The sequence below is a fragment of the Bos mutus genome, chromosome 16 (genome assembly GCF_027580195.1).
Source record: "Bos mutus isolate GX-2022 chromosome 16, NWIPB_WYAK_1.1, whole genome shotgun sequence".
Lineage (NCBI taxonomy): Eukaryota > Metazoa > Chordata > Mammalia > Artiodactyla > Bovidae > Bos > Bos mutus.
This window is the reverse complement of record NC_091632.1, coordinates 19,047,643-19,071,381: the sequence shown is the minus strand read 5'-3', so window position 1 is coordinate 19,071,381 and position 23,739 is coordinate 19,047,643. Positions and strand designations below refer to the sequence as shown.

At 37.6% G+C, this 23,739-nt stretch overlaps 1 protein-coding gene across 4 annotated transcripts in view; it reads left to right on the top strand.

The window, feature by feature from the left end:
- HMCN1 (hemicentin 1) overlaps positions 1–23,739 on the top strand; it is a 538,357-nt gene that overhangs the window by 347,084 nt on the left and 167,534 nt on the right. For all 4 annotated transcript variants that reach the window (XM_070384783.1, XM_070384782.1, XM_070384784.1 and 1 more), the window contains 9 exons: positions 581–757; positions 1,289–1,440; positions 2,555–2,678; positions 6,990–7,165; positions 9,647–9,743; positions 16,751–16,873; positions 17,589–17,750; positions 20,166–20,447; positions 22,098–22,265. In XM_070384783.1, coding sequence (XP_070240884.1) covers positions 581–757; positions 1,289–1,440; positions 2,555–2,678; positions 6,990–7,165; positions 9,647–9,743; positions 16,751–16,873; positions 17,589–17,750; positions 20,166–20,447; positions 22,098–22,265 — 1,461 coding nt within the window. The remainder of the gene's footprint in view (positions 1–580; positions 758–1,288; positions 1,441–2,554; positions 2,679–6,989; positions 7,166–9,646; positions 9,744–16,750; positions 16,874–17,588; positions 17,751–20,165; positions 20,448–22,097; positions 22,266–23,739) is intronic.

Here is a 23,739-nt window from a genome sequence, read left to right as displayed (position 1 = left end):
TTCAAGGATATTAGAGACATGAACTCACATAGCATAAAATCTTTGGGGATTAAAAAAAACAGCATATGGACATCTAGGTTGCTTCCATGTCCTGGCTATTATGTATGAAACGAGTCTCCAGTCCAGGTTCGATGCACGATACTGGATGCTTGGGGCTAGTGCACTGGGACGACCCAGAGGGATGGTATGGGGAGGGAGGAGGGAGGAGGGTTTAGGATGGGGAACACATGTATACCTGTGGCGGATTCATTTTGATATTTGGCAAAACTAATACAATTATGTAAAGTTTAAAAATAAAATAAAAGAATATCATTTTTACAAATTCACTTCAAGGCACTTATATTGGCCTGACTGTTCATATTTTTCTAATGTTTACCTCCTTCCTCCTAAAAATCAACCTTAAATATTTAAACATTAAACTAGAGTGATAAGCGTAAGAATAAAGCAGTTGTTACTATTGTAGTTAACCTCTAATTCAGTGTGTATTTTGAGTTTTTTAATTTATTTTTTATTGAAGGATAATTTTTTTAAAGAAACATTTAAATAGATGGGCTTCTCTTCTCTTCTCTTCTCCTTGCAGCTATTACATGGTACAAAGATAATCGTCCACTATCAGATTCCAGTAGTGTGACTTTCTTGAACAGAGGACAGATCATCAATATTGAAAGTGCCCAGATCACAGATGCTGGCATATATAAATGTGTGGCCATCAACTCAGCTGGAGCAACCGAGCTGTTTTACAGTCTGCAGGTCCATGGTTAGTGCCACTACTTGATTGATCCAGGGTAAAGCAGCATTCAAAACGGTCAAGTGCATCTAGAAAATTCTAGTGTTGATATTTAACAGAGTGTGTTATTGTCATCTTTATTTAAGGATGCAGTGTTCTAAAACTGATAAGTGTTTACATTTTTGATTCCTATTAAATGCTCTGTTTTCACATGCTATTGGACTTGTTTGCTTTAGATGAATTGTTCAGAATAGTCATCAACTGTCTTATCAGCTAATGACAGTAGCCCTGTTTGTCAATATTGTCTATCAGAATCATAGGTTCAGGAAATGTTTTCAAGTTGTTTTCTCTAATAGTGCTTTTAAGAGGAGTTCGTAGTTAATGTACTAGCGTGGATACAGTGGAGGGAAACACGCGTACACACACAAACCTGGAAGGCAAGAAATAAGAAATATAAAACACATTACTGTGGACAGAACACATAGTTGTTATTATTCTGAGATGAAATATTCTGCGATGTTAGCATGCCTTACTTCTGTTTACTTTTTTGTTCCTTTCCAGTGCCCCCATCAATTTTTGGCAGCAATAACATGGTGGCAGTGGTGGTTAATAACCTGGTGAGGTTAGAGTGTGAAGCCAGAGGTATCCCAGCCCCAAGTCTGACCTGGCTGAAAGATGGGAGCCCCGTCACGAGTTTCGTTAATGGGATACAGGTACTCCATGTCATTTCTTAAGGCAGATCTACCATCTCACTATCAGTCCGCGAAGTCTAAACAAATAAAAGGGACTTGCAGAGCAAGGATTCACAAATGTTATCCAAAAATGTACATATATACATCTATGAATATGGACACACAACTGGGATTTCTAGACAGTTCATTAAAAGCTCAGTATGTCTAAGAGTTCCCTTGTCTCATATATAATTCTGTATTTTGACTATTGTTTTAGGTACATCTGCTTCCCTATTCCCACTGTCTGGTATCACCATAAGAGATACTCTACACAAAGAAATGTTTATCAATGACAGAAGCAGGAATTTCCTGGTAGAAGTTATATTTAAATTTCTGAAAATAATAATGAATCAGAGAACCATCTAGAGTGTAGTCACTTCTACTAAAACATCATATCAAGAAAAATGGAAAAAGACAACATTATGAGATATGAAATTTGAGTCTGAGAACAAAATTTAAGTACTTTGCACTGACTCAAAATTTGAGATACAAAAAGATATATATCCCATTTAAAGTGTACTTTAATCTTGTTTTGCCTTGAAGAAGGCATAGTTATTCCACCGTTCTGTTTCTTGAGCTTTTCTTGAAAATCCTTTGCTTGCAGAATTTGGAATCATAGACTATCCAGAGTCAGTGTCAGTATTTTTGAGATACAGCTATGTCAATGGAATAAAAGGGCTATGAGTGTGACTAATTAATTTGATTGATATTACAGTGTTAATTTTAACTTCTTAATTGTTCTCCCAAGGAAAAATTAGGAGGAGGATTGACTCCTCTTATTCCCACTTCTTATCTTTCTCCCCTGGTGGCTTTCTCTCTTTCTGTAGTAAGCATAGATAAAGTTGAATCTTCACTTGACCCTGTATGTGGGAGTTGTTTTCAGTGATTATTGCCAGCTTTGGTTCTATTCTCTGTCTTCCTCCATGGAGAAAATGAGGAGATTGAATGATGCTTGCCCTCTTTAAAATATCCAGGTAGAAATCCTTCTAGAGGCAAATGTTCGATTGATTAAACTCAGAAAATAATTTAAAAAGTATGTTTACGCCTCCCCTTCTCAGGAGCCACGTTGGTTATTTAGTGGTCTGTTCTCTGATAGGTTCTGTCTGGGGGCCGCATCCTAGCATTGACCAGCGCACAGATCAGTGATACCGGGAGATACACCTGTGTGGCAGTAAATGCTGCCGGGGAGAAACAAAGGGACATTGACCTCAGAGTATATGGTGAGACATTTTAATAATTCTTTCTGCTCTGAAATAGCTGTGTTTAAGTCCTGAGATCTTTGACACAGTTGAGAGTTTTTGACAATGGAGAGCTATGAACAATGGAAATGAAGTTATAAGATTAACAGAATCAGTTTCACCCTTTCTGCCTCATATTTGACTTTGACTGATTTTCCCTTTTTGAACTTCTGAGAATGAAAATGCATACAAAGATATGATCTTCTCACTAAAGCAAGCTCCTCTTCAAGTAGCTCTCTTGATCAATTCTATTTGAAGCCTAGATTTTCTTACCTTTTGATTATATGTACAATCAGCATATTTATAGTTAATACTGTGTCTATGAATTAAAGGATTATTTGGGAAGCAAAAGTTGAATATAAATTAGGCAAAATTCAAGTCTTTTTCCTACCTGTGATGCAGCTGTAATATACAAAAGGAAAGGTCTGATTCCATCACACCAAGAAGCCCCCAAGATGAAATTGCGATCTCATTGGCCTCCATTCATAGATTACACTTGTCATTTCACATTTTCGTACACCTTTGCATTTAGGATTTTTTCAGGTTGTTTTTTTCTTTTTAGTGTCTCATTTGCATTACATTTTTGCTTCCTGGAATAATGGATTTGTTTCTTCTGTGGCCCTCAAAGAGTATCTGTTTAATGCAGGCTTTTTCTTCTAGGTCCTACTTCAGTTCCAAAGAATTCACTCCTTTTAAAATATATATTAAAAATGTATTATTTTTTTAACCTCCAGGCCATATGAATTGATGTGCCTTTTTGAATTTGCCAAAAACAGTCATCACAAATATCTTTGACTTTGACTTAATAAGTCTTAAGTTTTTAATTAAAAGGCCCCTCATGACAACACAGATACCATACATATCTAATTAAGCTAAGAAACCCCAGTTAGCATCAGTAAACCACCCATAACTTGTATGCATCCCCCACTTTTGTTGCTTCTGCAGTTGACATGTGTGGGTATTCAGCCTCCAGGTTTGTTGGTGCTCTGTGTCTGAGATAACAGAGATTCCAAAATGCCCAATCTCAAGAAATCTAACTCCTTCCCTTAATGGGTCACGTTTATCCTTTATGAAGAATTGGAATGTTTCCAGTCTACACTGTTTTTAGAGGATGATTCATCAGTTTAAGTTTGTGACACAATAGCTCCTTCAGTCATGAGCAAGCCTAGCCCAGGATTGCCGTTGGTATTCACTAGGTTTTAGTCAACACTGAAAATCTGGCCTTGGCTTTTTCCAATTCAGCATTGATTCATGTCAAAAGTGGATCTGAGAGGTGATAGAGAGTTGATGGTTTCCAGGAGTTATGAAGATGTGCATGACTATTCTTTAAGATTTTGTTAAGATACTCTCATACAAGTCTTTTAGTCCAAAAACCAGACTCTTCCCTCTGTAGTAAAAGTCAAGAGGCTAGCTAACATGTACATGTGTTTGAAAATGTGTGTGTTTAGTAGCTTGCTATGCTTATATATTTCATGTTAAAGAAGTGCCAAATTAAACAATTTTAATTTGAAATTAGCCTCCAATCTATCCTCTACTATTTATATTATGCCCCTGCACGATATTCCTAAGTTTGTGGTATTAACCTTGGTGATCTTGGGTTGGTTTGTTGCTCATGGCCAAAGATAAGTTCAGATTCACATTATAGAGTATAGGGGTGTAAAAGGAGCACATACTGGATAAAATAGCTATCCCTACAGTTACAAGAATAGTTCATTTAACTATTTCTCCTTGGTATAAATTTGGAGGCTGCTTTACTGTGTTCTGAAGTGCTGAAACAAGAGAATTGAGTTTTTAAATGATTTGGATTCCTGCAGTACCTTTTCTTTAAACTGAAGCTCAGAGAGCTTTCTTAGCACTCACACATTCCCCAGCATCTCCACAAGCATAACCCCATGGCAATTCTGACTTGATAACTTATGTGTCACAGGCATAATGCACGGGATGAGAAACAGGCCCAATATGCCCTTCCTAAGCCACATGACTGCAAAGCAGAATAGGGATATCATCTAAGAAACCCAGGAATCTAAAGGGTGGAAGCTTTTTCTTCCCAGACTAAACAAGAAGTTGAAAATGAAAGACAGGGCAGAAAAAAATAGATGGGCTTTAGTAATATATATCCTCAACTATAATTAGATTTGCTTTAATTTATCTTAAGAAACAAATACTCTTTTGTTTTTAGATTTTTCCTCTCAATGTTAAAAACTTGTTTTCCTTTGGAGCTTGACTCACTCACTTAGCTGTAAGAAAAGTAATTAAAGGAAAACTATTTGGAAATTAGCATTCTGCTCTCTTGAATTATTTCCGACATTTCTGTCTACAAGCAGTCCTAAAGAATCCATGCTCTTTTATAAATTCTACAAGTAATCTAAGGTAAACATGTTTCACATAGTCAGGAGGCTTCTCTTGTGGCTGAGCTGGTAAACAATCCACCTGCAATGCTGGAGACCTGGGTTCAATCCCTGGGTTGGGAAGGTCCCCTGGAGAAGGCAAAGGCTACCCGCTACAGTATTCTGGCCTAGAGAATTCCATGGACTGTATGGACTCCAGTATCCTGGCCTGGAGAATGGCATGGGCTTGCAAAGAGTCAGACACGACTGAGCAACTTTCACTCACATAGTCATGGTACCTTTTTATCCAGAGACCAGACTTTTCCTGAAGTTATTTCCAAGCTATGAAATATGCTGTTCTATTTAGGACTCTTTATGCAAAGCCTGGTGAGGATATATTTTTTTTCATAATAGAAGATGGCACTCATGCTCATTTTGCTGAGATTATAGAAGTTTTCATCTCAGACTAGTTGCATATCTTTTTCTGTTGTCTCACATGTGAAAAATAATCCCACTCTTTTCTGTCACCATAGATAAATTTAAGCTGATGGAGAGCCAGTATCTGTGTGTGCTATTAAATTTAGCAGAATGGACATCACAGATCTCTGCCCAAATGCTCCACTGGTCTGTTCCAACCATTGTGCATGAAATTTCTTTTGTTAGCATCAATTCCTTTGGGTTTAGCACAAGTCCTGCATCCAGAAATGGCATAAGAAAGTACCCTCTAGTTTGTATGCTTTTTCCTGTGTAGCAGAGAAATCTCCTGGTTACAGAAAAACTTGTTACTAGCTAAAATCCACAGAAAAAACGTTACTAGCTAAAGCCCATTGTCATTTTGCCACACGCAGCCGTGTCGAGTCAGAAGCAATGGCTAACGGGCTGTTAAAATGTTCTTTACCACAAGCACCTCATTCCTCCCAATGCATTTGGAAAAATCCTTTAGGATTCATTTCAGCGAAACTTTGCCTTTCTTGTAAAAACAATAACAAAAAACTACAAATATGGTATGTTTTTTACAATCCTAAATAGTTATAGAATTCAGTGAGAAATGGCCGGGGAAATTCCCCTTTGTGCTTTTTTGGAGTCGCCCTTTAATAACAGACCTGATTTCAGTATTAGTTCATGTTTTTGAATTATTATAAATACAGGCCTGAAAGAGGCCTTGAGAGCTTATGAAGCCCACCCTCTCATTCTTGGCAGGGCTGTACCTAGACCATCTAAGACAAATGATTGTTTACTCTACTTTTTAATATACCCAAGGGAAGGCGATTCCTTAAACTCCTCCAAGAACATATTTCAGCATCTGACAAGCCTTATAGCCAGGGAATTCTCATTTTAATCTCATTAAAATTTCAACTCATTTCTTCTTTTTATGTAGCTGTGTGTTGTGCAGCTGGTCACTGATTTAGTTATCCCACATGGTCTGTATTCCATAGAATCATGTTATTTCACATAAGGTCTTATCTGTCACCAATCTTATATTTTGCACGCTGAGAGGTGGACAGGATGATCCCTTTCAACTCGATTTTTATTTTGCCTCTATATGTATGAAACTTATTTTATTTTGCAACAAAATATATAGATAAGCATCAAAAATATATTTGCTTTTAATTCATTGTTATTTCCAAAATATTTCATGAGTGATTTAATACTTTGAAAATCTTAAGGGGTGACTTCGAGTTCAAGAAGTTTCTTAAATGGGCACTTTGTGAGAACTTCCAGTTCTAAAACTTTTTTGCACGAGAAGTTAGTGAAAAACTATTTTTGTTCCACAGGAACACATTAATCAGTGATTTATGAACACTTGATTCTGAACCAAGTGATGCAAAGAGGGTATGCTAGAATTACTGTGATCCTACATCTTAAAAGGACTAATAAAGTTATTCAGTATATGTCCTGATGATTAATAAAGATAAGCAGTGTGCTGGCCTCTTTTATCCTGAGGGAAAACCCATCTTTCACTTAGTTGCACCAAATATTATGGGAGAAGAACAGAACGTCTCTGTCCTCATTAGCCAAGCTGTGGAGTTACTATGTCAAAGTGATGCTATTCCCCCACCGACTCTGACCTGGTTAAAAGATGGCCACCCCTTGCTGAAGAAACCAGGTCTCAGTGTTACTGAAAATGGGAGTGTGCTAAAGGTAAGGCTACAGATTCATTTACTTCTTCTTGTTTCTAAGATCATCACTTTAGTATTACCCCTGTCAAAATAGTACACTATTAAACTTTACAAGTATCCTACTAAATTTATCCTCTAAAATTCTAGGAACTCTTTTGAGGTTTGTGGTATTTTTTCTAATTTATGCCTAGTAAGATTTAAATATTTAAATATCAATTGTATTTGAAGGCAGAAGCCATTCAAAAAATGCTTCTAGCCAAATATGATAGAAACATTCTAAGGAGTGCATCATTTCGGTCATCCAACCAATCAGCGAATCCCCATTCTAGGTGCTCTGCACAGGGATGCAATGAAGAATGACATATTTATGCAAAATTTTCCAATTCTATATAAATATATTCTATATACATACATATAAAATTATTTCCAATTTTATATAATATATATGAAATCTAGCAGCTTAATTGAAAAATGCAGCTAAGTGCTATAAGGCTCTAAGTTACTTACCCAGTGGATGATACAGACAGTACATTTGGGAAAGATAGCGAAAAGTAAGGTTATGGTTGCCTAGAATAGTCTTAGATGGCTATTTGGCTTTCTATGGGTAGATGGGACAGAAGACCTGATTATGAAGAGCAAGTAAACTCATGATACTGCAACAATGTAACAAACTGAATTTTGGAAAGAATGTTGACAAGGCTGATTTGAGTGAAATAAGAACTAACATGGAAAGTCAGCCTAAGGAATTAGGATTCAGGAAGCTAACAGGCCACTGGAATGTTTATAAAATCCTCATAATAACCCTATGTAGAATTGAGAGAGTGGCTAAGTAATCTGCCCACAGTTACTAAGTGGCAGAAATGGGATTTGGATATAGAAGTATAACTTCAGAATCCATGCTGCTAACCACTATGCCACATGGCTTCTTGGTAAAAGAAAGTTATCACTGTCAAACAAAGAATCTTGAGAAGTGAATGAAAATTGTGGCATGAAGGGAAGCTAAGAAACTTCCACAAGTAGAAGTATAAGAGAGAGTGGGAGGGAGCGTGAATGTGTGTATCAGAGGCAAGAGAATGGAGTCTTTCAAAATTACAGTCCTGAAATGATGGAGCTGGTAAGGCTGGAAAGGTCAGAGTCACTGATGGAGGAAGTAAGGTAAGTCAGTTGAGTTACAGAGGCAAAATAAAGGCAAAAAGTGCTGCCCTTTCTCAGAAGTAGAGTTCTAGAAAGCAGCTAGAATTCCCAAACCTCAGCACTGACTGAATGATAGAGGGAGATGAGTGTATTAACATAAGTCCCAGCACTGCTCAGGGAGAGCTGTGCTTGAGCAGAACTGTCTTAGCAATTTCAGTGACTGGAGGAGTTCATTTCTTCAGAGCACAGATCCCAGTGGAGTTGGGAAGCCAGGAGAGAGGGAATGAAGAAATCCTGGGATTCACTGAATCTCCACCTCCAAGGCCATCCAGGCACCCTGGAATGATTGGGTCCAGAGGAAGGGATGTAGGGAGAAGACTTCTTGGAAGTGAGAACTAGTGAAGACTAAATACTTTCAGTGATAACTGCAACTCCAATGATTCACCCTCTTTTGAATATTCTAGCAATTGATTTCAAAGTTAGCTGTCAATTACATATTATTTGTTATACCTCTTATAGTATCTTATATTATTATTTACACCTTGTTTATCATTAAACTCTTTTTTATATTCACATGCTTTATATTATCAGCTGGATTGCAGACTCAAGGCAGAAACCATATTTTACACTGTATTTCTTAGTGTAGTACTTCTATCTACTGTAGCATCTGTAGGTACTTCTATCTGTAGTGCCTAGTACAAGATTCTAAATAACTGCTGAAAGGTCTATGAATAAATGATGGATAAGTATTCATGTATGTTGCAGATAAATATATGGAAAATACTTACTGATATTCAATTATCTACCAAGCACCAAACTGGGTACTAAGAGATTAAGACTAATTGAGTATATTGGTTGACTTGAAGGAGCTTTTAAACATGATATAGAAGAAAGCAATAAACTAAGAGTAAGGGTATTATTTTACTGAAGAGTGTTCTGGACATAAAAAAATAGTATATTTAAAGCCATAAATAACTCATTCAAAGGTTAATTGTGGGGGTTTGCTATTTTATCTTAATCATATTTAAAAGACCTTTCTAGACCTTCAACCACTAAAGTTAACGAGATTAAAACAAGGTATGACGTAAGTGATAATTGTTGAATCTTGGTAAGTATTGAATGTGGGTAATGGGCATATAGCCATCAATTTTATTGGGTTGGCCAAAAAGTTCATTTGAGTTTTTCATAACATCTTAAGTAAAAAATAGACCAAACTGTTTGGCTAACCCAGTACTATCTTCTCAACTTTTTATATGTTTGAAAACTTTCAGAACAAATGAAAAGTCAGAGATCACAAGCAACATTAATATAAAACCCCAATTCATTACAAAATATAAACTGTGGTTTCAAAGCATGATTTTGTTTTTAGATTGAAGATGCTCAGGTTCAAGATAGTGGTCGCTACACTTGTGAAGCCACAAATGTTGCAGGAAAAACTGAGAAGAACTATAATGTCAACATTTGGGGTAAGTGAGATCAGCCCTTAAATGATTCAGCTTGTGGTTTGACCTATCATTGTTTGTATTAAACCGTTCTTAAACTGACAACCACATAAATAAGACATAGATGATATTAATTAATATGTTTAAATGATGCTGAGCTGTCCTGAATATCAGCTTATATACTTAATTCAAGGGCAACTAAATAGATTTCCTGAACCTAAATATACAGATCACTGTAACTTTGATCTCTCCTGACTGATTAACATACCCTCTGGCTTCTAGAGCCAGGATTTGCTAATGATTGAGCATTCTTCATGAGCAGAGAGCCTGTTGGTTAATTGAAAATGTCAGAAGGTCAAATTATGTATGTGAATTTAGTGTGTGAGAAAGACAAAGAGCACTTGCAGTTGGGGTGGGAGATGAGGTTACTCTGCTGACGAATGTGAAATGCTATGCTCACTTGAAGTTTTAATAAGTTACTAAGATAATTTGTTAGTTACTAAGATAGTTTTTAGGAATAATTGCAACTTTTATGTTAGCTGTGGTTGTCTGCCAGTTGTTAAAAAGTGTTCCTGTTTCCCAATTAATCAACTTTTAAGTACTTGTTTACATTCATTTATAACATATTAACCACTATTAATTTGGATTATCTTTGTTTAAATATTTTAATTATTGAGGTAATGACATGAAATATAACTTTGATTATAAAAGTTAATTAAAAACCACAGATTAAAATAAAAATAAGTAGAGGAAGTAATCTGATTCCAATGGAGAACAACTATTGTTTAAAAGTATGCATTTACTTAGAGAATAGCTTGTTAATTATAAATCATTATTATCATTTTAAAAATCTTGAAAATTATGAGAAGTGTTATCATTTATCCTATAAAGGAATTCATTTACTTTTAAATACTAAAATTTATTATGTACTTAATTTATATTTATTATATATTAGTTACATATTGGGCTTCCCAGGTGGCTCAGTTGTAAATAAACCGCCTGCCAAACAGGAGATGCGGGATCAATCCCAGTATCAGGAAGATCCTCTGGAGGGGAAATGGCAACCCACTCCGGTATTCTTGACTGGGAAATTCCATGGACAGAGGAGCCTGGTGGACTATAATCCATGGGGTTGCAAAAGAGTCAAACACAACTTAGTGACTAAACAACAAGTTACATATTATTAACCTCTCTTCCTACTTCCTTCCATCCTTTTTCTCCCTCTATGTTTCCTTTACTTCCCTTCTCTTATTTCTCTCAAGTGGGAAAAATATTCATACACTTCCCAACATGGACAAGAGACTGCTAAGTGTTATCAAGTAAAGGTTGCAAAAAGAAGTGAAAAAGAAAAATTCGGAGTGATGATCAATTAGAAAGTGAGGTGAAGAATTCACTTTTTAAAAATTGTACAACAAAATATAATTTTAGTTATTTATATTTTTAAAGTTTACTTTATTGAAATACAGTTGATTTATCAGTCAGTTTAGTTCAGTCACTCAGTCCTGTCCGACTCTTGGCGACCCCATGGACTGCAGCACACCAGGCCTCCTTGTCCATCACCAACCCCTGGAGTTTACTCAAGCTCACGTCCATTTAGTCGGTGCTGCCATCCAATCATCTCATCCTCTGTTGTCCCCTTCTCCCCCTGCCTTCAATCTTTCCCAGCATCAGGTTCTTTTCCAATGAGTCACTTCTTTGCATCAGGTGGCCAAAGTATTGGAGCTTCAGCTTCAGTCCTTCCCATGAATAGTCAGGACTGATTTCTTTTAGGATAGACTGGTTGGATCTCCTTTCAGTCCAAGGGGCTCTCAAGAGTCTTCTCCAACGCCACAGTTCAAAGGCATCAATTCTTCAGCGCTCAGCTTTCTTTATGGTCCAATTCTCACGTCCATACCTGACTACTGGAAAAACCGTAGATTTGACTAGATGGACCTTTGTCAGCAAAGTAGCGTCTCTGCTTTTTAATATGCTGTCTAGGTTGGTCATAGCTTTTCTTCCAAGGAGCAAGCATCTTTTAATTTCATGGCTGATTGCTTAGAGAGAGTAAAAAGAATATGTATAGAAGAGTACTGTGTAGAATGACTCTCACATACCATGTAAGAAGGGAGACAGAAAAAGAAATCCCAGATGGGAAACTGAGTTGGAACATTTGTCAAAGAGGTAGGAATAAAAGTGGGTAAAACTTCTATTGTGGAAACTCAGGACAGTGGTGTTCCCAGAAGAAGAATGCAGACAGGAAATAGGTTGGACATATATATATGAGTGGGTGAATGAATGCATAATGGCACACACTGCAGAGAAGTCAAATGAGACATAAACTACAAAGTGTACTTAACAGATGAGTAGACCTGTGCCTCTTAAAGAGGAAAGCAGTAGATATAAGAATGAATGATAAGGGAAAGTTGAGACTTTAAGACTGGATTCACTCAAAAATTACTTATGGTGTGACTCTGTGTTCTGGGCACTATGCCACGTGTAAGCATAGATAGGTTCATAAGAAAGACAACGACACTGGTCACACAGAACTTAGAGTCTGCTGGTGTAGAAATACCTTTCAAAAGATAGTTAAAATTGTTCCCTAAGAGTTATCACAGGAGATTCTGTGGGAAGACATAGCAGGGGGCTGGTGATACCTAACTGAGGTTTTAAGGATGAGTAGGTGTCAGCTCTCTGAAGATGGAAGCATAAAGACCTGGAGAACATTATCTGTATTCAATGAACAAAACAGCATTCACTATGGAGCCTAGTGTGGCTCAGAGGAGAATAAGAAGATATAATGTTAGGTAGGAAAGATTAAAAAGGGCATATAGAAGAGGACCTCTAAAATCAATTTTAAAAGTATGGATTTGATTCTAAAGATGATACAACACCACTAATGGGATTCAAAGGAGGACTGGGGCATTCAGATTTGTATTTTAGGAAGAAAGCCAGTAAACTAGTTTTTTAGTATTAAATTATTTAAGTTTTTAAGAAATTGAATTAATAGGATTGGTTGATTACATTGAGAGGTATGGAAACAGGAAAGGGTAAAAGATGGATGTTGGTTTGGGCTGATCAGCTGGGCTGTGTGGACAGCAACGTCCTCCCCTTGGAGGAGGTTCAGTTTAGGACAAGTTGAGTTTGAGAATCCCTCTAAGGCACCCACATTGAGATATTAAGTAGACAGATATAAAGATGGTCAGCATCATTAATTATTAGACAAAAGCAGATTAAAACTACAATGAGATATCACCTCACACCAGTCAGAAAATCTACAAATAATAAATGCTGGAGAGGGTGTGGGGAAAAGGCAGCCCTCCTACACTGTTGATGGGAATGTAAACTGGTGCAGCCACTATGGAAAACAGTATGGAAGTTCCTTAAAAAACTAAAAATAGAGCTACCATCTGATCCAGCAATCCTGCACCTGGGCATATAACTTGAGAAAAATGTGGTTCGAAAGGATACATGCACACCAGTGTTCATAGCAGCACTATTTACAATAGCCAAGACATGGAAGCAACTTAAATGTCCATTGACAGATGAATGCATAAAGAAGAAGTGGGACGTGTGTACAATGGAATGTTGCTCAGCCATAAAAAGAATGAAATAATCCATGAAGCAACGTGGACGGACCTGGTGAACTCATTTACAAAACAGAAACAGACTTAGAGAACGAATTTATGGTTACCAGGGGGGAGGGTGCGGGGGAAGGGGTAGATTCAGAGTTTGGGATTGACATGTACACACTGCTATATTTAAAATAGGACAAATTTAGAAAACTCAGTAGTGGCCACAGGACTGGAAAGGGTCAGTTTTCATTCCAATCCCAAAGAAAGACAATGCCAAAGAATGCTCAAACTACCGCACAATTGCACTCATCTCACACGCTGGTAAAGTAATGTTTAAAATTCTCCAAGCCAGGCTTCAGCAATATGTGAACCATGAACTTCCAGATGTTCAAGCTTGTTTTAGAAAAGGCAGAGGAACCAGAGATCAAATTGCCAACATCTGTTGGATCATGGAAAAAGCAAGAGAGTTCCAGAAACACATCTACTTCTGCTTTATTGACTATGCCAAAGCCTTTGACTGTGTGGATCACAATAAACTGTGGAAAATTCTGAAAGAGATGGGAATACCAGACCACCTGACCTGCCTCTTGAGAAACCTGTATGCAGGTCAGGAAGCCACAGTTAGAACCAGACATGAAACAACAGACTGGTTCCAAATAGGAAAAGGAGTACGTCAAGGCTGTATATTGTCACCCTGCTTATTTAACTTATATGCAGAGTACATCATGAGACACATTGGGCTGGAAGAAGCACAAGCTGGAATCAAGATTTCCGGGAGAAATATCAATAACCTCAGATATGCAGATGACACCACCCTTTTGGCAGAAAGAGCCTCTTGATGAAAGTGAAAGAGAAGAGTGAAAAAGTTGGCTTAAAGCTCAACATTCAGAAAACAAAGATCATGGCATCTGGTCCCATCACTTCATGTCAAATAGATGGGGAAACAGTGGAAACAATGGCTGACTTTATTTTTCTGGGCTCCAAAAATCACTGCAGATGGTGACTGCAGCCATGAAATTAAAAGATGCTTACTCCTTGAAAGGAAAGTTATGACCAACCTAGACAGCATATTAAAAAGCAGAGACATTACTTTGCCAACAAAGGTCCATCTAGTCAAGGCTATGGATTTTCCAGTGGTCATGTATGGATGTGAGAGTTGGACTACAAAGAAAGCTGAGTGCCAGAGAATTGATGCCTTTGAACTGTGGTGTTGGAGAAGACTCTTGAGAGTCCCTTGGACTGCAAGGAGATCCAACCAGTCCATTCTAAAGGAGATCTGTCCTGAGTGTTAATCGGAAGGACTGATGGTGAAGCTGAAACTCCAGTACTTTGGCCATCTGATGCGAAGAGCTGGCTCATTTGAAGAGACCCTGATGCTGGGAAAGATTGAGGGCAGGAGGAGAAGGGGACAGCATAGGATGAGATGGTTGGATGGCATCACTGACTTGATGGACATGGGTTTGGGTAGACTCCGGGAGTTGGTGATGGACAGGGAGGCCTAGCGTGCTGCGGTTCATGAGGTCGCAAAGAGTCGGACACAACTGAGCAACTGAACTTAATGGGTTGGACCTGGAAATTATTATACTAAGCAAAGTAAGTCAGACAGAGAAAGACAAGTATCACGTGATATTGCTTGTATGTGGCATCTAAAAAATGATACAAATGAACTTATTTACAAAACAGAAAACGACTTAGAGAATGAATTTTTGGTTACCAGGGGGAAGTGGAGGTGCAAAGGGTAGATTTGGAGTTTGGGATTGACAGTTACACACTGCTGTATTTAAAATAGGTAACCATTAAGGATCTACTGATAAATAAATTTTTAAAATCTAGTCAGATATAAAAGTCCAGATCTCAGAGACTATCTGCATTACAGATACAGGTTTGCAAGTATTTGTATTAATGTAAGTGGTACTCACTCATGGGAATGAGTGGAGTTTGATTTGGAGGTCATGGATTTATAGTTGATGGCAATCTAGGTAGCTGTCATTTTCTTCTGTAGACATTTCATGTATGGGATAGGTTATGACAGAGTAAACTATAGGATTTATCTCGAGAAATGGTATTGCCAAATAAGAAAAGCAACAGTGTGGGGCAGTTGCGAATATTGGCAGAAGACTAGTTGAAATTATTGAACATAAAATCAAAGCTGGATAGTGAAGTCAGTAAATAAAAGAGCAGATAGATTGGGCGGCTTCTGAAAAGTTTAAGAGCTAGGTCGTTGAACTGAGAGTTGGGAATACTTAAATGAAGGTGCTGTGAGGATAGGATGTGACCTACATTTATAAATTAATAGGAGAAATGTTCTAGATGGTGAAAAGTGTATGGCTTTTGTTGGAGAAAGGGATGAGCAGATCAAGAAACTGAGTAGCCCGATGTTTAGACGTGGCAATTGAATTTATACAGAATGATGACAGGTCTTCAATGTGAAGAGAAGGGATGGAAACAAGTACCAAATTGTTCAGTGAAGGAAAAAGAATGACAGGTTCACAGAGAGTGAAAAGAAAGAGAAAGGGAAGTAAATGGATGAAATGAGCCTCAAAGGAATAGAGAGTTTCATGGAGGTAGTTAAACAATGGCTGGAAACTGCATTTGAGGGTGAGGATTCTCCCACTCCTCAACTCCCAGGAGCTTAGGAGAACAAGCATCTATCATGTGATAATACTGCAGCCAGAAGAGTGTCAAGGGGAGAATTTGGCCAGCAAATGCAGACTCAGCCTCTTAGAGAAAAGTTTGGGTAGTCAATTCACTTTGAAGGTTCCAAGGAGAGGCTGGAGGCCGGTGGGGAGACAGACTGTGCAACCTGGGATTGGGAACATATCTGTTTTCTTAGATCAAATTCCTCACCTCTGTTCTTTATTGTTTAGTTGCTAAGCTGTGTCTAACTCTTGTAACCCTATGGACTGTAGCCCACCAGGCTCCTCTGTCCATGGGATTTCCCAGGCAAGAATACTGGAGTGGGTTACCATTTCCTTTTCCAGGGAGTCTTCTCTACCCAGAGATCGAGCCCATGTCTCCTGCTTGGCAGGCAGATTCTTTACCACTGAGCCACATGGGAAGCTTTGCCCCTGTTCTTTACTTTATGTTGTGTGCCTGATGCTTTTTGATTCTGTTCAGCATTTGAGATATCAAAGCTCACAGGTGCAAATGGCTGGGTTAAATTTAAACTTGATAGATGTCTTCATTTTTCAAATTTAATGTGTCTAAATATCCATAATATACTATATCATCTGTTTATGTCACTCTGAGTATTTTGATAATTAAATTTGTCTGTGAAAATGGGAAATCTGCTATTATATATTCATTCTATATCTTACAATTGGCTTGTAATGTGATGTTGATATGTCAGCTGCAAGTGCTAGATTATTTCTTCATTCCTTTTGAGTGGGAACCTTTTTTTTTTTTAACATGCAAAGCATTAGGGAAATTTTATAATTGTTCTTAAAATAGTGTTTTTCCTTTTTTAAAAAAATCTTTCAGTACCGCCAAATATTTCTGGTTCTGATGAAGCTGCTCAACTTACAGTCATTGAAGGACACCTCATTAGTCTATTGTGTGAATCAAGTGGTATTCCTCCCCCAAATCTCATTTGGAAGAAGAAAGGTTAGTTTTCATCTTTTGACATTTATATAATTAAGTATAAATATTAAATAAATTCATGTTTTATTTGAAAAATATGCCAATTTATTAATAAACTCCTTTGAAGTTTGCATACTAAAATATTAGACAGCATACTTGCTTTATGCTAAATGTGTCACATGTGATAATTCTGTACTGTCAAGGTGAAAATCTTCAGATTTGAGAGTAGTCCCAAGAAGAAATTAAAGGGCAGCTATACTGATCACAAATCCACCATTCAATTAACTATTTTTTCTTCTTTAAAATAGGTTTAAAAATTATCTTCTAAAGCAAGCATTTTTTGGTATATGTGACAGTTTTGTAATTATGTTAAATTGAATTCTGAAGTTCAACAGATTTTCAGTTATTCATCAACAAATATGTGTCCTTTAAGTACCAAATCTTCTAAATTTTTAGCTGATTTAAGAAATAATTTTTGTTTTACTTAGAGATTTTTAAAAATTTATTTTACAAAATATGTTTTCTTTAAATGCAATATTGATTGAAAGAAAAGTTTGCAGAAGATAGCCTTCTCTTCCTCGTCCTCTTCTTCCTTTTTGCATAGATTATTATACAGTACCCTCTGCCTTTTGAGTATGTGAACAGGAAGTAAATAAATATGTATTGGTACTCATTAGAAGTATATACACAAATGCCGTATATGTTTGCTTCACATTCTGCCACTTGGTTTTTCTTGCAGGCTCCCCAGTGCTGGCTGATTCTGCAGGGCGAGTCAGAATTTTATCTGGAGGCAGGCAGCTGCAGATTTCAATTGCAGAAAAATCCGATGCAGGGCTCTATTCATGTATGGCGTCAAATGCTGCTGGGACCGCAAAGAAAGACTACAGTCTGCAAGTTTACAGTAAGTTACTGATTAGCCAGGCTCTGGCACAATTAAAAAACAACAGCTTTTCCATCCTTCTCTTTTTCTTTATATCTTTAAGATTCAAAGTAGTATAGTTATATAGTTGGCCTCCTTGGCCCTGCTTATCCATAAATTTCACATCCATGGATTCAACCAACTGCATATCAAAAGTATTTTTTTCAATGTCCAAAAAGTGAAAAAAAGCAAAACTTGAATTTTTCTGGGCATCAGGAAACTATTTGCATACTATTTACATTGTATTTACAACTGTTTACATATCATTAAAAGGTATTATTGGAGAAGGCAATGGCACCCCACTCCAGTACTCTTGCCTGGAAAATCCCATGGACGGAGGAGCCTAGTAGGCTGCAGTCCATGGGGTCGCTAAGAGTCGGACATGACTGAGCAACTTCACTTTCACTTTTCTCTTTCATGCATTGGAGAAGGAAATGGCAACCCACTCCAGTATTCTTGCCTGGAGAATCCCAGGGATGGAGGAGCCTGATGGGCTGCCACCTATGGGGTCGCACAGAGTCGGACATGACTGAAGCGACTTAGCATAGCATAGCATAACGTAAGGTATTATAATCTCGTGATGATTTAAAGTGTAACAGAGGATGTTCAAAGGTTATATGTAAATGCTGTGCCATTTTCTATATAATGGACTTGAGCATCCTCAGATTTTGGTTTCTGAGTCAGATCCTGGAACCAGTCCCCTCTGGATACGCAGGGATAGGTACACCTTTCATAAGAGCCACAAGTTTAAATTGTGTTGACATAACAAGAGAGAAGTTATTTATTTCTAGCTAGTACTTACTCAGTTATACAGCTGTCCATTCTGCATCAACTTGCTGATGGCAGACTCACAATGTGGCTATAATTTGTTGGGGGCAGGATGGTAGACATGAAATGGGGAGAATGGCATTTTATCATTGGGTATAGTTACAGTATGTAAAAATATGCCTTTTTGTTTGTTTGTTTAACTTAAACTTTTATTTTGTATTGGGGTATAGCTGATTAACAATGTTGTGATAGTTTCAGGCGAACAGTGAAGGGACTCAGCCCTAGATATACATGTATCCATTCTCCCCCAAACTCCCCCACATATCCCATTTTAAAGATTATTTAATTTATGTAAAATTTTAAAGTATAAAATATGTACATTATCTCGTTTAATTTTTACATGAACTATGATATGAGACAAAAATTTGGCCTTCCTTTTTTATCAGTGAAAACTTAAGCCCAGAGAAGTTTCCATGACTAGCTGAGGTCATATGACTTGTGTATGACAGGATAGGCACTCGAATACAGAATTACTAACATGGGTCCATTTGCTTCCCCCACCCCACATATGTCTTTGAGTTTGTTTAATCTTCTTTCTTGGAATCAGGTTCCATTAGGTGAATTTAACTGTAAGGTTACAGAATCTCTGGCCATTGGTGGCTTAAACAAATAGAGATTTATTTTCTGACATAATGAGAAGCTGAGGTTGGCAGTCACTGGAGTTGGTCAGCATCTTACTTTTATTAGGACAGGACAGGAGATCTAGGATTCTCCTGGTCCTTTTGTGATCTCAAGATTCTGGTTTCTGTATTTGTAGTGTCAAGTCCACACTGACGGCAAAAAGAAGGAGAAGGGATGTTATCTTTCTCTTTTAGCAGGAGAGCAAAAAATTTCGCAAATCTGCCCCCTCACTTTACCCCTGCCAGCAGACCTCTATTCAGATTTTTTAGATCTACAGTGATTCATTCAGTCACCACAATTTCTAAAGATGGAGAAACAGTCTCAGTTTTTCCAACTCCTCTAGTGGGCGGAAGAAAGGAACTGGTAATGGACTTTGGGTCATGAACTAGATTATCATACATATTTTAAATTAGTATTAGGAAGATTTACATAGGTTAGAGCTACAGGTGATGATAGTTCAAATATTTGTATAATGTCTCCAAAGCAGAAAGAGTAGCTAATGCAACTTTCTTTCCTTACTATACTGAGTTTAGGCATGAACCCATTTAGAAACATTGGAGAAGAATGCCACCTATCATGTGGCAATGCCATGACTATTAGTCCCAGGTCTTTGCTTTGTAGTTAATTTTTTGACATGAAAAATGATTTTAACTTTGCCTGATGAAAATTCTTATATAAGACTTGGACTTCCCCGGTGGTACAGCATAAAGAGTCTGCCCGCCAATGCAGGAGATGCAAGAGATGTGGGTTCGATCCCTGGATCGGGAAGATCCCCTGGAGAAGGAAATGGCAGCCCACTCCAGTATTCTTGCCTGGAAAATTCCATGGACAGAGGAGTCTGGCAGGCTACAGTCCATGAGGTCAGAAAGAGTCGGACATGACTGAGCACAGCACATATGTACTCGGCCTCATCTGAGCAAACATTTCTTTTCTTTTTTTTCTTCCCAGTTCGACCAACTATATCCAACAGTGGTAGCCACCCTACAGAAATCATTGTAACTCGAGGAAAGAGCGTTTCCTTGGAGTGTGAGGTGGAAGGTATTCCTCAACCAGCAGTGACCTGGATGAAAGATGGCCGCCCTTTGACGAAGGGAAGAGGAATGGAAATAATGGATGAAGGTCGTGTGGTTCAGCTGAAGAACGTTCATGTGTCTGACACAGGCCGTTATGTGTGTGTTGCTATGAATATAGCAGGAATGACTGACAGAAAATATGACTTAAGTGTACACAGTAAGTATAAAGAGGCTCCTTAAGTCTGTTAACTGGCTGATATAATCTACAGCCTCCTGGATGGGAGATATAGACCTCAGGTGTTGAGTGTTTTATTTATAGTCTATTATTTTCTACTATTTGGAAAAGACCCTAATGCTGGGAATGATTGAGGGCAGGAGGAGAAAGGGGCAACAGAGGATGAGATGGCTGGATGACACGATGAACTCAATGGACATGAGTTTGAGCAAATTCCAGGAGATCTGGAAGGGACAAGGAAGCCTGGCATACTGCATTCCTTGGGGTTGCAAAGAGTTGGACACAACTTATGACTGAACAGCAACAAATTTCTACACACATATCACTTCTTTAGATCAGTCTCATCATTATCATGCTATGCCTGACATCCCTTTTCTTATTTTGCTGAAATAAGCATATATCGGATATTCTTTTAGAAAAGCACATTGTGAAGTCGATAATTATCTTTTTCAAATACTTTTGATCCAATGCCATCCCAAGTGATATTCCTTGATTCTGTGTTTTCCTCATTAGCTGACTTGATAAGTGTAAACCTAGATTCCTTACAGCTTACTGACCCAGCTTCAGTTGGGCATAAGTTGTATTGAAATCAGCTTTACAATTCTAAATAATGAGCACAAATGTCAGTAGGAATAGATCAGACACACATATACTCCTATTTATGTGTGACACCTATTTGTATGCATATAATTTGAATTGGGGTTTTTAAATCTATAGAATCAATGGTAAATCTAACAGACTTAGTTTTTTGACTTAATTCCAGTTAGAACATGCACAAAGTCCAGTATAGTTTGCAAGCAATGTGTGAAAGCTAATGATTGAAAAGAAATCAGTCTTATGTATCTTTTAGTTAGACTGTGGTTTTTTTTTTTCATTCTTTTTAACAGGTGCTTATTGCATTACTTGAATGTTTTGTACTTTATTTGATAAATCCTCTAGGAAAGAACATTTAGGTCGGATGTATTAACAAGAGTGGCTGTCATAAAATTTCCTAGGCAAGACTGATGTTGAGAAATCAAGATCTCAGATTATGATAAATTCCAATTGACTCAGTCCTCTGCTTGCTTCAATTCTGTGAGACTCTGAAAGTAGAGCGCCACTGGCCCTGCTCTGTGACGAAGGAAAACATGATGGAGGGTAACTTTCCCTGGACTACTGAGGGCCATATAGAGGCACTCAAGGCCTGTGTGGAGCCTTGTTTCCTCTCCTTCTGGTGCTGGCTTAATTGGATTTTCATGCCAGTTCTCCTCTAAGCCAGCCCTTGCACTTGCCCAAGCCTGTTGGGTCAATGTGACCTGCCACCCCTCCTCAGACTATCCTGACTGCACTCTGCTCTTGGCCCAAACTTGTCTTCTCAGCCCACGTTGTGTGTTTCACATGTTTTTGTCCACAAGGCACACTTGCCCTCTAGGAGCTGGTCACTCCAGTCTTCTCTAGGGTTCTGGGTTCCCCCTCTTCTGCCCCTCTTAGTTGCTCTCTGACTCTCAGGCAGCTCCTTCACATTTTTACTTCCAGGAGTGTCACAGTCATCGTCATCATCATCTCATTGTTGTCATTGTTTATTTTGCTAGTGTTGCCCAGAAAATAATTTTTAAGAATAAACTATTTAGAATTTGGTGCTTTGTCTTACAGCCCCTCCAAGCATCATTGGAAACCACAGGACACCTGAAAATATAAGTGTGGTGGAAAAAAGCTCAGTGTCGCTAAATTGTGAAGCTTCAGGAATTCCCCTGCCTTCAATTACGTGGCTTAAAGATGGGTGGCCCGTCAACCTTAGCAGCTCCCTGCGAATCCTCTCAGGTATTAAAAATTCTTGTAGCTTGGTAATCTGGTTAGCTTCCTGTGGCCACAGCTTATCCTTAATTTCTCATATCTCCATGTTTTATTTTTTTCCTTTTTTGAGCTAACTGCTTACTATAATACCTACTGATCATATTAAGAAAAAACTTTGGAACATCAGAAGCTATAGGACAATGGGGAAAATCTCTAAATATTTCTGGATCCTTGTGAAAGAGTAGTCTTGGCACTCGATTATTACTTAATTCATGGGGATGTCAGAGCATTCATGCTAGAATGAGTACAAACTAATTTGAAAAGTGAAGAATGAAAAGAAGTACTGGAATTGAAACCAGAGCCTAGAGGGTATAATGTTATATAACATATCTCCATATTCAAACAAAGTGTTTGAATTTATTCATGGCTATTCTAAGTGAGATTTGTATTTCCAAGATGGGATAGTTTCTTTTGAGCTAAGACTTTATCATTATTATAGAAGATACTCTGCTGATTCCTCATCTAATTATGTAGGAAAATCTATTATCTTATTCTTTATAGATCAGTGTAAGTGCAGAGAGAGATGTCTTGGGGCATGCCCCTGGAATCTACCCTTGGCTCCTTTCACTAATGACTTGGATACAGACTAAGAAAATAATCTCTCCAAGTCTGTGGGTAATAAAAAGCAGGGGTACTTAGAAGAATACCTAATGTGTTTAATGAAGACATCTGAATTCAAACACATCTTACTCTGGAACTTCTGAATTAAACCTAACAAAATGAAAGTTAAGTAGACTCCTGTACTCGCTTTCAAAAACCAGTGATGAAAATTAGGGTGAGATATTGCTTCAGAATTCTTCATATGAAAAGATCTCTGAACTGTGTTAGTGATTGAGTATGCATTAGCATTGTAAGGTGTTTTATTGGGAAAAGCAAATACAGTGTTTTGCCACCTGAATATATTTTTACCAGTAAGACAAGACCGGTTGTACTCTGGACTTATCTTACTCATTAGGAAGATGTAAGAAGTATTTATTGACAATATTTTCATGGAGCATAACCATGATGGCCAATAATTGGAAAATAGTCTATATGCCTGATTCCATTTAATCTGAAAAAATAAACTTTGTGTAACCTTATTATCTCATAGTGAAAATTACATTTAAATACTTGAAGAGCCATGGGGTAGAACAGGTTATGTTGGTTGTATGTAGTTCCAGAGGTTAAAAGTAATGCTAATGTATGGAAAATTCTAGGGACAGATTTGGGTCTGAATGCAAACAACTTTAAAACAATATTTGTGTTGTTGAAAGTCAAGATGAACTATTTTAAGAGGTAATGAGCTCCCTGACTCTAAGGGTATTCAAAGTTTAAATTCCCACTTTTGAAAGATTTTTCAGAAAAGATATTTTCCTAGTATTTGAGTTAGATCTAAATATCCTATTATCTATTTCTTCAAGATCTTGGTCTATAAATGATAGGAACTAAATGAGAAATTTCC